The sequence below is a fragment of the Sminthopsis crassicaudata genome, chromosome 1, assembly GCF_048593235.1.
Source record: "Sminthopsis crassicaudata isolate SCR6 chromosome 1, ASM4859323v1, whole genome shotgun sequence".
Lineage (NCBI taxonomy): Eukaryota > Metazoa > Chordata > Mammalia > Dasyuromorphia > Dasyuridae > Sminthopsis > Sminthopsis crassicaudata.
Genome location: NC_133617.1, coordinates 399,483,890 through 399,499,373, shown reverse-complemented (window position 1 = coordinate 399,499,373; position 15,484 = coordinate 399,483,890). Strand labels below are relative to the sequence as shown.

Below are 15,484 nucleotides of genomic sequence, written 5' to 3'. Positions count from 1 at the left end.
ATTTCTAGCACATACATTCTATACATTCTAGCATATACATACATACATGAGAAAGGATGTATATTCTGTTTTTAAAAGTTCTTTCCTGGCTATGAGATGGTGACTGGTTCTGGTTCAATTAAGATACCTGGCTTTTTAAGCCTCAATTTCCCTATATAAAAAAATCAAATCTGCAAAGATGCTTAACATTAACTTCAAAACCATCCTTGGTGATCATTTAGACAACTATAAATATTTTGAAGACAGACCTACTGGTTACAGTCTAAGCTTTTTGAAAAGAAGTTTAGAAAAAATCTATACAAAATATAGGTAAATGGGAGAGCTTGAATTCTTCCTCTTTGCAGCTCTCACAGTTACTAAGGGTGGTGAAATACCTACAAGAATGGTACACAGGAATTCTAATACCATTCGCATTGGTAGGACTTAATGAAATTTAGTATTGTCTGTGTTCTATTTTAATGTGTTAGTACACTGTAGACTGATCATATGACTTTATCCACAGAGAATGTTAAAAAATAAATAAATGTATGCTTTCTATAACAGAAAGCTCACTAAAGTGAAGGCAATGATTTTTAAGTGGGATCTTGATTATGCCTTGTAACCAAATTTTGCCTGAAAACAAACCTCTGACATTTTAAGTCATTGGGAAAGGAGAATCTGATAGACAAGTTTCCATTTTATAAACTTTTCTAAAATGCAACCAGTGAATAAAGATTAAAACATAAAACCAAAATCTAATTTACAAAGGAAAAAATAAAAACAACTTTTGGGTAATTAATAACTAAAAGTTTAAAATTTTTTAAAGTTATGAAAAAATTACAGAAACTATCTTACAATCTAATGAAAGTTATCCTGAATAAATCATTATTTTAATTTTTCCAGGCAAAAAAGGAGTCTTTGAGAAAAGAAATTAAAAGTATTCTAAATTATTCAATGATGCTTTTAGTGCTCTTTGTCAAAAACAGTTTTTGTCTCTGGCTTTCTTGTGCCCTGAATTATTTAGTCCTCTGCATACAATATGTGGATAAATATTTTCTTAGTACTATTATATGTAATAGGAAAAAAAAAAACTGGAGCTGGTCATGTGTAATGTAGATCACATCACAAATTTACATTTGTGATGTAAAACAATTCCTAAATTGCCTATTACTTCAGAGGCTTAGGATGGTGGACTACTTAAGTTCAAAAGTTCTAAGTCTCAGATGGCTAAATCTGACTGGGTATCCATACTACATCTCTCACCAGAATGGTGAACTACCAGAAAGAAAGGAAACTAGGTTTTATAGAAGAAAGAGAAAATCAGTCCTGAATCCTAATAGAGCAGATGTCTTATATGACAAATAATGTCAATAAGTAATGACAATAATTATGACAATAAGTAATGGATTCTGTATTAGCCACTCCTATTTCTAGCCTGGGAAGGGAAGATACAGTCTCAAAAAAAAAAAAAAAAAAAAAAAAAACCTAAACCCAAAAAACCCCTAATAAAGTAGAAACAAAATGCAAAGTCTACTTGATTGAGAAGAATTCAACAAATTATATTATCATAACAGAATTCTACTACACTGTAAGAATGGATGAATTATGGAAAATTTAGAAAAAGATTAGAATGCTTATGGAAAACAATGAAGAATGTAGTCAAAAGGATGAAATAAAACAATTTTTTCAAAGGATTTTGGGTGTTTATTTGGTGATATCTGTCAAAACAAAGCAAATCAATATTTACTTTGAATCTACTGATGATGACATTCGATGGCTTCATTGACAAACTTTGCATGTTGTACTGAGAAACTTTTTGTGGGCCTCAACTCCTTAGGCACTGAATTTAGAGAACATTCAACAAGAACCATCAAGTTCTCAAAACCCCCAAACTTTGTACAAAGTGCAAAATAATGAAATGACAATAAGAGATATCAAGACTATATTCTGGCTATCCTCCTGGGACAGACATTCTGTACTAAAAAGAGAAGGATTTGCAGAAAGAAATCCTGTTTTCTGAACCAGAAATGAACAATGATTTCCTAATTTGGAATAGAACTAATTATTGAAACAATTATTAATGTGGAAGGCTGAAGTTTTGGCTTTGATATGTTTATTAAAATAAATTCATACAATTTACTTAAGACTTCTCTGAGAGAGAGGCTTGGAGAGACATCAACTGATGCTGAGTGAAATGAGCAGAACTAGGAGATCATTATACACTTCAACAACAATACTGTATGAGGATATATTCTGATGGAAGTGGATATCTTCGACAAAGAGAAGATCTAATTCAGTTCCAACTGATCAATGATGGACAGAATCAGCTACACCCAGAGAAGGAACACTGGGAAATAAGTGTAAACTGTTTGCATTTTTGTTTTTCTTACTAGGTTATTTTTACCCTCCAAATCCAATTCTTCCTTTGAAACAATAACAACAAAAAAAAATTTCAGTTCTGCACATATATATTGTATCTAGGATATATTATAACATATTTAATATGTATGGGAATGCCTGCCATCTAGGGGAGGGAGTGGAGGGAAGAAGGGGAAAATTCGGAACAGAAGGGAGTACAAGGGATAATGTTGTAAAAAAAATTACCTATGCATATGTACTGTCAAAAATGTTATAATTATAAAATTAATTAAAAAAAAAAAAAGACTTCTCTGATAACAGCAATATTTTCCTTATAGTAGTATCCCTATAAGACAGATAGTGAAATTCTGTTTCTTCCCCTTTTTTAGGTGAAATGACTTGTCCATAAGCACATGACAAGTGACAGAGTTGAAAGTCAGATCCAGGTTTTCTGACTTCCAAAACTTATGCTCTTTCCAGGATGCTACGTTGACTTTCTGACATTATGCATCACACATTTTAGAACAAACTCTTTGACTCATTTTTAGTTAAAGTCAATGTTTAAAAGTCATATGATAACTTTCTGATTTGATATTTTGCCCTCCTATTTAACCCTGTTGTATGACATCTCAAAAGCCTTTTGAAATCACAATTCTCTCTAAAAAGTATGGATGAGGAGAATTCTAAATCAGTGATTAAATGTTATGCCCAAGGTCACATAGCAAGTGGCAGAACAAGTGTGAATAGAACCCAAAGACTCTGCCTAACTATTCTACAGAAATTTTTGTCTGACAAGAAGCATTTACTGGCAAGAACAATACTCTTAAAGTATATAGAAAAAATGTTATCTTTTTACGAAAATGATATCCTTGTAGTCATTCCACATCCAAACACCTGTTGTCTGCTTGTAATGATTCAAGATAGCAAATAAAAACCCATAAAAATACAGGGTAACAAAAAAGTTAATATACTTATCTCTTAATGCCCCCATAATTGGGAGGGGAGTCTTTCAGTTACTCTTCCCAAAAGAATTAGAAAGTAGTACTCCATGTCCCATTTAGTCACCTCTTAAGTGTAACAAATCTCACATGAAATTCTTACCAGCAGTTGTACTTGTAACACCATTTACTGTCCCTTCGACATCAGTCTCATCCTCTGCATAGCTGAGCATCAGGCTTTGCTGTCTGCTTGTCAATCTTCTGTGAGGGGCAAAGCAAGGCAATTATTTTTGAGAGGCTATTTAATACCTGCGCCGGACAGGGACATATGGTATTTTACTACCTAGTAAACAATGACAAACTATATTGATTGCTAATATATTCAGGAATTCTTCAGTATATCCACTGCATGTCAAAAAAAAAAAAAAAAAGTTCACTATAATTTTCAGATAACAAAGACATGATTCCTCACACTCTTACATCTATAAAAAGTCTACATGACTGCTTAATCACTTTTTAAATTACTAGATCTAAATCATCTCTGCATTACCATTTTTAAAAAGAATTCAACTGCACATGTTTAACCTACATTGTATTGCTTGCTGTCTGGGGGAGGGGAGAGGGGAGGAAAGAGAGAGAAAAATATGATACAAGGTTTTACAAAAACGTATGTTTAAAATTACCTTTCCATTTATTTGGAAAAGTAAAATACTATTAAAAAAAAAAAAAAAAGCATTCAACACAAAACTATGTAACTAACATACTGTAGCCTTCAGGATAACCTACTTTCTAGCCTATTTATTTTCTACTGCCCAAATGATACATCCTCCTATTTCCATTTATTAACCATTAAAACACATGTTTCTGAAAGAGATTAGGAAGGCAGCTAGGTGGCACAGTGGGTAGAGCATCAGCCTTGAATTCAGGAGGACCAAAGTTCAAATCTGATCTCAGACATTTAACACTTCCTAGCTGTGTGACCTTGGGCAAGTCACTTAACCCCAGCCTCAGGGAAAAAGGAAAAAAAAAAAAAAAAAGAAAAAAGAAAAGAAAGAGATTAGGAAAAAGAAACTTTCCCCTCCTCTTACTTTCCCTATAATTCCAGAACCCTATCTACAGAAAAAATAAAGCCTCTAGGCCCCCAGGAATCCCCACAAAACGATGACCTGCTGCTAAAATGTTGATTTCTCACTCCTAAAATGGGGAGTGAAAATCTATCAAATATAGTAAAAACAATAAAGTACCCAAATCAGATTTTCCCCCAAAAACTTAAAAATGAAAAACAAATTCTGAAATACATCTCAATAAATCATTTCCACAATAACTATTAACCACTGTAGACTTTCGCCCCTTGAGGCAATTGGAGTTAAATGACTTGCCCAGGGTCACATTAGCTAGGAAATGTTAAAAGTGTCTGAGGCTAGATTTGAACTCGGGTCCTCCTGACTTCAAGGTTGGTGTTCTATGCACTGCCCCACCTAGCTGCCCCACACTATAGATTCTTTAGAGGGAAAAAGTATTAAAGCAAAAAGCAAAGGTTTTACATAAAGTAGTTCAGAAACAAAGTAATTAAGTTTTCATTTCATATAATACTCTTAATAAATGTTAAACTATTACCAAAGTGAAAAATGTATTAAACTTTAATCTATTGCCAAACTAATCACTTACCTGGGAATTCTAACCTTTAGGTGAATATAGTGGTCACCATAACCATAGCTATTAATCCGGGGGATGCCTTTCCCACTCATTCGAATCTTTTGGTCAGCCTGTATCCCAGGAGGGATCTATGAATGCAAAAGAAGTATGTTAATGTAAAGGGCTGAAACTCTTGAGTCAATACACTGAAGTGGGACAATCTAGCACTTGAGGCTAATTACCAATTGGACAATACTCTATAAGAATATGCTTGAAAAATGGTCCTTCCTACTATCCTGTGCTGGCCCAACCATTTGGTGTATACAGAGAATTGTGGGAAGGACTAGGAGGTGGACTGACACTAGCCCGACTCACTCTGGGCAAGAGTCAAAGAGGTGAGGTTGGGGAGATCCTACTAGTCTATTCCCTTCACTTGTACTGCTAAAGACCAAGAATAAAGATTTTTGCTTATCCTGACTCTGACTGATTCTAAGGTATCCAGGGTGCTAACGTGGTCATCACATGTTAAGATTGCCTTTTCTAAGGCAGTTAAGACTAAGTTAAGACTGTTTTCTAAGGGTCCAAATAAATAATTTTCTTTATAGTATGATAATCTTAAAGTTCTGCCTTGGAAAGAGTTATCTGTCATTTAATCTATTAATAGTTCAATGAACCCCAAATTTCCTAAATCTGAATATTCCTTCCAACTATGCATATTAAAACCAAACCACATTTTCTCATAAAATGCTCCACAGAGGACAGATCCAAAGAGATGGAAACCTTCTACTAGATTTTTAAAAAAATAATCAATGTGACTTGATTCATCACTTCAGCTACATGACCAACCAACTTCCTTTTGTTAGCAAATTCATACCTTAAAAGTGTCTGTGCTTAATAAATTAGCCCTATCATCACCACCACCACAGTTTCTTAATACTATTTTTAAAGCCACTTCATACATATAAGTTTTTATTGTTAATAGGCTATAGCTTACTTAGGACACTTTTGGGTCATCTGTGGTTTTAATTTTTCATAAATCATGTTACTGATTGAGGCTAGGTTAAATCAGTTCCTGTTTCATGAACACCAGTACTTTTAATAAGGAAAAAAAAATTTACATCCAACAATAACCTAAAAATCTCCTTTATTCTGAATATAAAAGCATAATTCTAAAGTTAGCATGTGGTATTGATTCGACCGTTATAAAACAGTGAGTTCCCTTATCCCACAAAGGGCAAATCACAGGGAAGCAAAGTAGCAGGGCAATAAAGAGACTCCCTTAATTAATTTCTTGCAGACTAAGCAACATACCGTGACATTGATTGTCTCATATAATCCCTGTGTTCTGGCTGTCCCACCAAGGATAGCTTGAGCTACAGAAATAAAGAGGTCTGAGTGGATATCTGCTCCATCCCTCCTAAATACAGGACTTCTCTGAACCTAAAATCACCAAGCAGAAAAAAGGATTATCACCAAGAGATTAAGTCCTACAAATCACATATTATTTACCAGAAAATCAAACTGTGAGATCTGAGGTACAATTTCAACCTTTTTTGCTTTTGTTTCAAGGACAATCATAACCAAAAGGCTATACTTGACACAAAAAGGACTCTTCAATGTTTTAAGACTTTAGATTTTCTCCATTTTCAAAAAACATCTATCTTTTTTTCAATCTAAGACACTGAATTGTTGGAAGAAAAAAATAACTCCATTTCCCCCCTCAATGTATCAGGTGCTATATGTATATATATATACCTAGATATACATTGCATTTCCTTCCTTACTGCATTTCTATCCTTTCTAGAAATCAGGAGATTTTGAGGAAACAGAAACCTTTCATTCCAATCTCTCCAAATAGCAACAACCAATTAGATGTCTTCCCCTCCCCTTCTCAATGCTCTCTTACTTGTGATGTAATTTCTTGTATAAAAGCTATGTATCTTTACTACTTCTTTAGCCCTCCTACAGAAAGCTTTCTCTTTCTTATCTCTCGATGGGACGGCTCATCCTTTTCTGACTTCTACTGAGTGATCTCTGAGTAGTCATTTTGGGTAAGGGTCTTATACATCCTTCACATGTGCGCATATATATATATATATATGTACACACACATATACACATATGAGTATGAATATACAGAACTATATGTGTGCATGTATCTATATATATATCTATATCTATATATGTTTGTGTATATGTAAATATATCCTCAATTATAACCTTCTTGAAGGTAGGGAAGGAGAAAAAGGATAAAGTAAAAAGTAAACATCAGAGAACAAAAGAAAACCTAAAGAATAGTTAAGATGGATAGCTCTGAATATGAAGTATAGTATTTGTTATATAGGTTTTATTGAAATGGAAATTTCTTGCTTTCTATTTTGAATTCTCTCTTATGTTCTGCTGTGCACATGGCAATTTATGTTATTTTTCTATTTTGTAAATAAGCTTTAAATAAAGAGAATAGGTTAATTCAAGGGCTCTCCCTCCTATATCATTTACATTTTATGCAATTTACTCCAGAGGTAAAAAAAAGGGAAAATGGAAAATAATAAAAATCTGAGAAAGAAAAATAAATCCCATATTCTGCAAGAAGCCTTTTTGTCTTCCTTTAATGTATTACTTCTGTAATAATCTCTAATTTTTCCAGTAAATATCTTGTATGTACATAACTTGTGTTGTCCTCTTTAACCTGTGAACTCCTTGAGAGTAGACACTTTTTTTTGCTTTTGTGTCTCTTAACACTCAGTACACAATGCTTGATACATAAAGTGCTTTATACATGACTAATAGCTTTATTTTGTTCAATTGCGAGTCTGTGGGGATCCTGTGGAACGGATACTTTTTAAATGATTACCAATTTTTAAAAATGATAGTGCAAAGTAAAGAACTTCAGTGTTTTTTAATAAAAGGGTAGGGATAAATACAAAGAAATATTACTGTGCTGTAAGAAATGATGTGATGAATACAGAGAAGCATGGAAAGATCTATATGAACTGGTGAAGAGATAAACAAAGCCAAGAAAGCAACATATAGTGACTACCACAATACTAATAGAAAGAATAACAATACACCAGAAAATCAAAAGTAAATGTAAAAAACCAGGACTCAAATGCCTCCTTTAAGAAGGTGAGAGGTCCACAGGTGTTACACATTTCATGTGTTTTTAGACTTTTTAAACTTACTGATCAATTATGCTAATCTTTTTCCTCTCTAAAAAATACTATTTTTCATATATTTGGGTAAATATGCTGATGTAAGAAACATTATGTAACTTTTTTTTAAAGGATAAAAAATGGGGAAATCCAACACATCTTCCATTTATCCAAAACAATTGCTCAAATTGCCTCCCAGATTTCTCTACTTGAGTTCTTTCTCTGAATCAAACAACAAACAGTAATTGAGAACAATGCATGAGGTACTCCGCTAGGTTAGGGGGATACAAAGACAAAAATCAAACAATTCTTACTCTCAAAGAGTTGATGCTCTGTCAGGAAAGACAACATGTACAAAAAGAAAGTATATAAAATAAATCAGGTTATTTTTAAGAAGAAGGCCACTAGCAGTGAAGAAATGAAAAAGTTGAGGAAGAAAGTAGCACTTGAGCTGAGTCTTGTAGGATACAAAGATTTCTACTACAAGAGAGATATTAACTATAAAGCACATTACAAGTAGGAGGACCAGTCATAAAGTCAGGAGAAAGAGGGTCATACATGAGAACAGCAGGAGAGCCAATTTGGCTAGAATGAAGAGCATGGAAAAGGGAGGAATTAGACTGAAAAGCAGGTTGAGGAAAGGTTGCAAACGACTTTAAAAGCCACACAGAAATTCTTATTTTTCCTAGAAGAAATTAAAGAAACTACCAGAGAGAGTGACATGGTTATTGTAAACCTGAGCTTTAGGAAAATCACTTTGTCAACTCGTGGAGAAAGGAGAGGGACTTAAGGCAGGGAGGTCCAGGAAATGAGGGCCTTAACTAAGGTGGTACAGAGTAATAAGAATTAAAAGGATGCAAGTAAGGGAAAGTGAGGCTATAAGGTTACATAATACCTATACTGGGAAGTTCATGAAAAGGGATCATTTGGGGGGCAAATAATAAGTTGTTTTTGACATACTGGTTAAAGATATCTATAGAAAAGATATTTATATGAAATACAGTTTGAAATACAAAAAAAGTAACTGTAGCTGAGAAGAAACTGCATATAGATAGATGAGGGAGAGAGAGAGAAAAATGGATGGACACAGATATAAACAGATATTTATAACATGCACATATTTGTGTCATTGGAATTGATAAGATCTCCAAATAAAAATATAGAAAAAGAAGAGGGCCCAGAACAGTCTTGGGGGTACACCCAGTTAGGAGGTGTTATACAGATGATGAGCCTGAAAAAGAGACCGAGAAGTTGTCAGAAGAAATAAGGGAAAGCAGCATTGTGTTAAAGGGTCAAAAGATGAGGACTGAGAAAAGACCATAAAATTTGACAATCAGATCAATGGTAACATTGGAGACAGTGGTTTTAGTTGAGTGAGAAAATGTGAGGAAAGAGTTGAAGAGACTGAAGAATGAAGAGATTAGGAAGATTAGAAGCAGCACCAATACATATGTTACTATGATTTAAAATGTATGGTAAATTTGGAAGAAATGAACTTCAAAAAAGGAGATACTGAATGATAGTGGCAAAAGAAGCATCTCAAAGTGACAGGAGGCAGTCGATGGGTATGTGATAAAGGACAAAGAATGTTGGAAAGGGTAACCACAGAGTCATCTGAAGGAAACCAGCTTCCTTTGTGTGCCATAAGATGGAAGGAGATTGAAAGGAAAAGTTTCAAAACAGAAAGGAAGCTGGTTATGGAACAAGAAGTGTAGAGGACACTGGTAGTCAATGTTGCAATGAAACATGGGAGGAGTAAAGTTTATTAAGTGAGTGTAAGAGAAAAAAGGGACTAAGGAGGAGGATAATTTATTCATAAACAGTCCAAAAATGCCTATCACAAGGACAGGGAAAGGAGCAAGTGTTGGGAGTTTGCTAGTCATAGGGGGCAGTAGTGGGTAGAAAAAGTTCCACTGAATATAGCAGATAATTAGAAGATTCCAATTTTCAGCTTGTGATTCTGATCCAGGGTCTTAGGCACAACAATTTCTTATTTTGTCATCTTTTATGTTTTGATTATCTCCAAATACTTCAAGTTATTATCTACTACACTTAGTACTTCACAGCATAGTTGCCTACATATTGCTCAGTACCTTTCTACTATAGGTAGCAGATAATTTACTGATAATAGTTATCTTGCAGATAAGAATGTGATTGTTTGCTGATTTAAACATTTTCACTTAAAAACTCCAGTATAAAGAAAAGTTTCCAATAAATTTGTTGAGGTCCTACTTGCACTAGAAAATTCTGGCTCTACTTCCTCTGTCTTCTCTAGGAAGGCAGAAGTATCTATGTTTGCTATGTAAAAACCAAAGATAAAAGTACATACCCTGAATGTTATGAAAATTTCTTTTTTCCCTACAGGCATTCTAACAGTTTGGCCATCCTCCACTCCTGCAATAAGAACAAAATTAAATATCTGAAAGTTTTTTAGATCATTCAGATTCCTATTAAAAGACTTTATAACATTAGTACCCTTATGCTATATTTTGCCAGCAAAATAAGTATGATTCCTTAGAATTATAACTTCAAAGAAATGTGAACAAGCATCACAAAAGCCTCAAGAAATTAATAAACTTCTAGGAGATAGGTATTTGGAAGAAGGGAAGGAAATTAAGGCAATGTTGATTCTCCTTTTTAGAGTATATAACAAACTTATTTCCGTCTAATAAGATATATCAAGTAAAGTACTAAAAGACAATACCAAATGTATTAAAAACTTGAGTTCAAGACATCTCCAAATATTTATTATCTTTCACTCAACTGTCTTTACTACAATTTTATCACTCGGATTAAGGAACAAAAAAGTCATCTCAATTCTAAAACATCAGTTTTATATTGAATAAATATAAAAAAAAATGAACCTGCAGGTACTGGGACCACAACCTTCTTCTTCTGTTTGGCTTGTCCTGTACCCCGACATACTACACAAGGAGTAGTTATTATGGATCCACGGCCTCCACATCGCCTACATGTAGAACGCATCACAAAAGGGCCTGTATTTATGGTTTCCTGTTGAAAGGAGGAAGGAAAATTAATACATTTTTTTCACTTCTATATAATGAGACAGATGGACGAATATAGTTTTCACGGTATATACCATGAAAATGATTCACTGAAAATTTCAATATTTTACTAATATTGATTAAATATAGAATCCTATATTTTATTTTCTTTCATTTTTTTATTCATGTTTTCTTATACAAAATGACAAATATGGAAATGTTTAATATAATTGTACACACATAACCTATATCTGACTGCTTATCCTCTCAAGAAGGAGGGAGGTGAAGATTATTTCATCATAGTCAACTCACATCTCTACTCTCCATGTATACCCCATTCTAAATACCCATAATAATAATAGTCTTTAAAAGTTACAAGTATCACTTTCCCATGAAGGAATATAAAGAGTTTAATCTTATTGAATTTTTCTCATTCCTGTTTTTCTTTTATGTTTTTCTTGTCATATTTAAAAATTACACTATTCAACTCTGGTGTTTTCATCAGCAATACTTGAAAGTCCTCTATTTTGTTAAAGATCTATTTTTTTCCCCTTGTAAAATTATACTATTTTAACAGCTAGGTGATTCTTGATTATTAGACTAACTCCTTTGTCCCCCAGAATATCACATTCTTAAGACCTGTAATACTTTCATGAAGAAATTGCTAAATCTTGTACTATTCTGACTATGGCTCACCATATCTGAATTGCATGTTTTTAATGGTTTGTAGTATTTTCTCCTTGACGGGAGCTCTGGCATTTGGTTAAAATATTCCTAGGAGTTTTCATTTTGGGATCTCTTTCAAGATGTAATCAGTGGATTCTTTCAATTTCTATTTTACCTTCTAGTTCTAGGATATCAGGACAATATAAGAAACAAAATCCAAAATCTATCTGATCTTCTATATTAGTTCTTACCATTCCTGTGCCACTGCAGTAATGGCACTGCTGAACTTTGGTGCCAGGTTCATTTCCTTTGCCATCACATCGCTCACACGAGTCATTAATGTTCACAGTAAATTCTTTGTTAACCCCCTTTGCAGCTTGAATGAATGTCAATTCCATGATGTACTAGAGAAAGGGAATAAATTATTTAATCTTTCTTCATAGACAATGTTTTACCATCAAAATTAAAGCAAGAATGCTGAGGAGTAAATTTGAATACCAAATCATTCAAATTTCAGTGAAATAGCACTTCTAAATAATATATATATATATATATATATATATATATATATATATATATATATATATATATATATATATATATATATATATATATATAACACACTGTTGAATTAAGTTGATTCATAATCATAACAAATTTACAAGACTGTCTTTTCTCCAACTTTCACTAATATTTCTTGAGACAAATGAGAAAAGAGGAGAAATGGTTTGTGATCATTAATTATTTTTATTCAGAAATTCAACCTTCTAGATAAATAAAATTATTAAATAATGCATACAAATTGCTGAACAAACCATGACTAGAGTTTTGGCTCTGAACCCCAAATAGAGACAGAATTTTATACATTAAAAACAATCTGATAAGACCAACTAATTAAAATAAAACCATTGACCAGGATGCAAAATTAGGTAATCTGATTTCTAGTTAGAAGAAATATTAGGGATTTTCAAGTTGAGAGGGGGAGAATGAACAAGTGAAATTCCCTGAAATCAGAAAAATAGGTATTCCATTCCCCTCAAATGTCTATATATAATCAAAAGGACATGGAAACCATAAGTAAATGAACAATATGGGACCAGTTATATGGATTATCTGAGATGTACAACTGGGAAGAAAACTCCTTGTTTTTAGATTTGACTGGGTTTCTGGTCAGCATAACCTAGATCCTTAGTTAAGGGTCTCTAAGCAATAAACAAATGTGGTCCAATTTCTCAGCCATATAGGATTAGGTTCAAAGAAGAGAATAAAGATGTCTCTCAATTATCACAATTGAATAAAGATTTCTTGCAGGATAAAATTGGAGTAGAATAGAATAGAAAGGGAACTAAGCTGATCTAGAACTGAGACACGAGATGGAGTAGTGTGGTCCTCTCAATTCCTGCTACCACTTGTTCTAATCTTTTCAAACTTAAATGGGAAATAATTCATATAATTTCTACATTTTTATATAATCCTAGAGGCAATATTCCCATGATATAGCAATTTCTATTTGCAATCCTTACCTCCTGAGGCTGATCAAACACACTTTGGAAATCTCCAAATGAAGATCCTGAAAACTCCCCAAAGATCTTCCTAAAGAGTTCCTCTGGGTCTACAGTAGGGCCACCTCGCCAATAACTCTGACTGGAACTTCCTGTTCCAGAGTCAAAGCCAGCTGAACCATAAGTATCATACTGTTTTCGTTTCATTTCATCACTTAACACCTATTAGACAAAGAATGATGTAATAACAAATTAATATCATTCTGGATTAATGACAATGAAATTCTCCAAAAACACAGAATTTTAGTTAATGGTCAACTAAATTCTGCAGCATGCCTTTCTATTGAGGAATAGCTGAACAAATTATGGTATATAAATATAATGGAATACTAAAAAATGATTAGGCTGTTAAGAAACCTGGGAAGATATGAATGATATATATATATATATATATGCATGCACATACATACACCCACACACACCCACACATACGTTTATAGCAGCTCTTTTAATGTTGGCAAAGAAATGGAAACCAAAGAGAAGTCCATAAATTAAAGAATAGCTGAACAAGTTGTGATAGATGACTGTGAAGGAATATTATTGTACTCTAAAAAAAGGACTTAGGGGATGATTTCACAAAAACTGGAAAGACTTAAATTAGGTGATGCAAAGCAAATTGAGTAGAACTAGGAAAACATCATATATAATAATAATATAATAATAATCACATATAATAATAGCAGTATTATAATGTGAAAGACTTAGCAACTTTGATAAATACAATGATCCATGACAACTTCAAAGGACTTATGATGAAATATACTATCTCCCAGAGAGAAACTCTGATATATAGATAAACTCTGAGTATAGACTGAAGTATATTTGTTCATTTTTATTTTTCTTGCTTTTTCTTTCACAATCTGATTCATGTCAAAATGTTTTACACGACTTCATACTATAATAAGCATTTATCTCTTTATTCCTTGATGGGTGACAGATGGCCTACAGAAAGGAGACTTCAAAAAAAAAATTTTTTTATTAAAGCTTTTTATTTTCAACAGTCACCCTTCCAAAACCTTGTGTTCCAAATTTTTGTCCCTCTCTCCAACTCCCTCTCCTAGACAGCAAGTAATCCAATATAGTTAAACATGTGTAATTCTTCTACACATATTTCCACAATTATCATGCTGCGTAAGAAAAATCAGATCAAAAAGGAAAAAATTAGAAAACAAAATGCAAGCAAACAACAAAAAAAGTGAAAATACTCTGTGTGTGACCCATTCTCAGTCCCCACAGTCCTCTCTCTAGATGCAATGGTTATCTTCATCCTAGGACTATTAGAACTGGCCTGAATTACCTCACTGTTGAAAAGAGTCACATCCATCAGAATTGATCATCTCATAATCTTGCTGTTGCTATGTACAATGTTCTCTGGGTTCTACTTACTTCACTTAGTATCAGTTCATTTAAATCTTTCCAGGCCTCTATGAAATCATCCTGCTGGCCATTTCTTACAGAACAATAATATTTCATAATATTCATATACCATAACTCATTCAGACATTCTCCTACTGATGGGCATCCACTCAGTTTCCAGTTTCTAGACACTACAAAAAGGGCTTCTACAAACATTTTTGCATATGTGGGTCCTTTTCCCTTTTTTATTATCTCTTTGGAATACTAAAGACTCTGCCAGAATTTAAAATTAAAAAAAAAAAAAAAAAAAAAAAAAAAAAAGAGTTTTAAAGTGAACTAATGTAGAATGAACTGACAGAAGAATTAAGAGAACAATTTACATTCTAACAGTTAAAAAAAAAAGACCAAATTTCAAAGACTTAAGAATTCTGATGAATATAATTCCAGAAGACAAATGATAGTCTTTAATTACTGACTAAATATTTAAAATGAGACCATTTTAGATATGACCAACACAAGCATTTGTTTGTTGTCTATGTGTATTTGTTATGCATAGTAATAGGAATCTTTCTCCTTTTTTTTCCACTAGGGGGAGAGCTAAGAGATAAAATTAAAAGAAAAACTGATTAATTTTTTTTTAAACGTGGACAAAATATGAGGTAAAAGATTAAAATGCACATGGAAATTAGTAAGAGCTATTTTAAACAAGTGAATATTTATTATGGATCCCTAAATAGGAATAGTAGCAAGTCCTGACTTTTTTGTTGCTGCCAATATTACCCCTTCACTCACTCAACCTTATCTAATAAAAAGATAAATTGTAACTTTTACCT

The 15,484-nt window shown here is 33.0% G+C and overlaps 1 protein-coding gene across 2 annotated transcripts in view; it reads right to left on the bottom strand.

Annotated features, from left to right (window-relative positions):
• DNAJA3 (DnaJ heat shock protein family (Hsp40) member A3) overlaps positions 1–15,484 on the bottom strand; it is a 32,492-nt gene that overhangs the window by 5,384 nt on the left and 11,624 nt on the right. For both annotated transcript variants that reach the window (XM_074280010.1, XM_074280009.1), the window contains exons 4-10: positions 13,257–13,457; positions 11,985–12,137; positions 10,927–11,074; positions 10,392–10,456; positions 6,222–6,350; positions 4,944–5,059; positions 3,439–3,536 (exon numbers count right to left, since the gene is read on the bottom strand). In XM_074280010.1, coding sequence (XP_074136111.1) covers positions 3,439–3,536; positions 4,944–5,059; positions 6,222–6,350; positions 10,392–10,456; positions 10,927–11,074; positions 11,985–12,137; positions 13,257–13,457 — 910 coding nt within the window. The remainder of the gene's footprint in view (positions 1–3,438; positions 3,537–4,943; positions 5,060–6,221; positions 6,351–10,391; positions 10,457–10,926; positions 11,075–11,984; positions 12,138–13,256; positions 13,458–15,484) is intronic.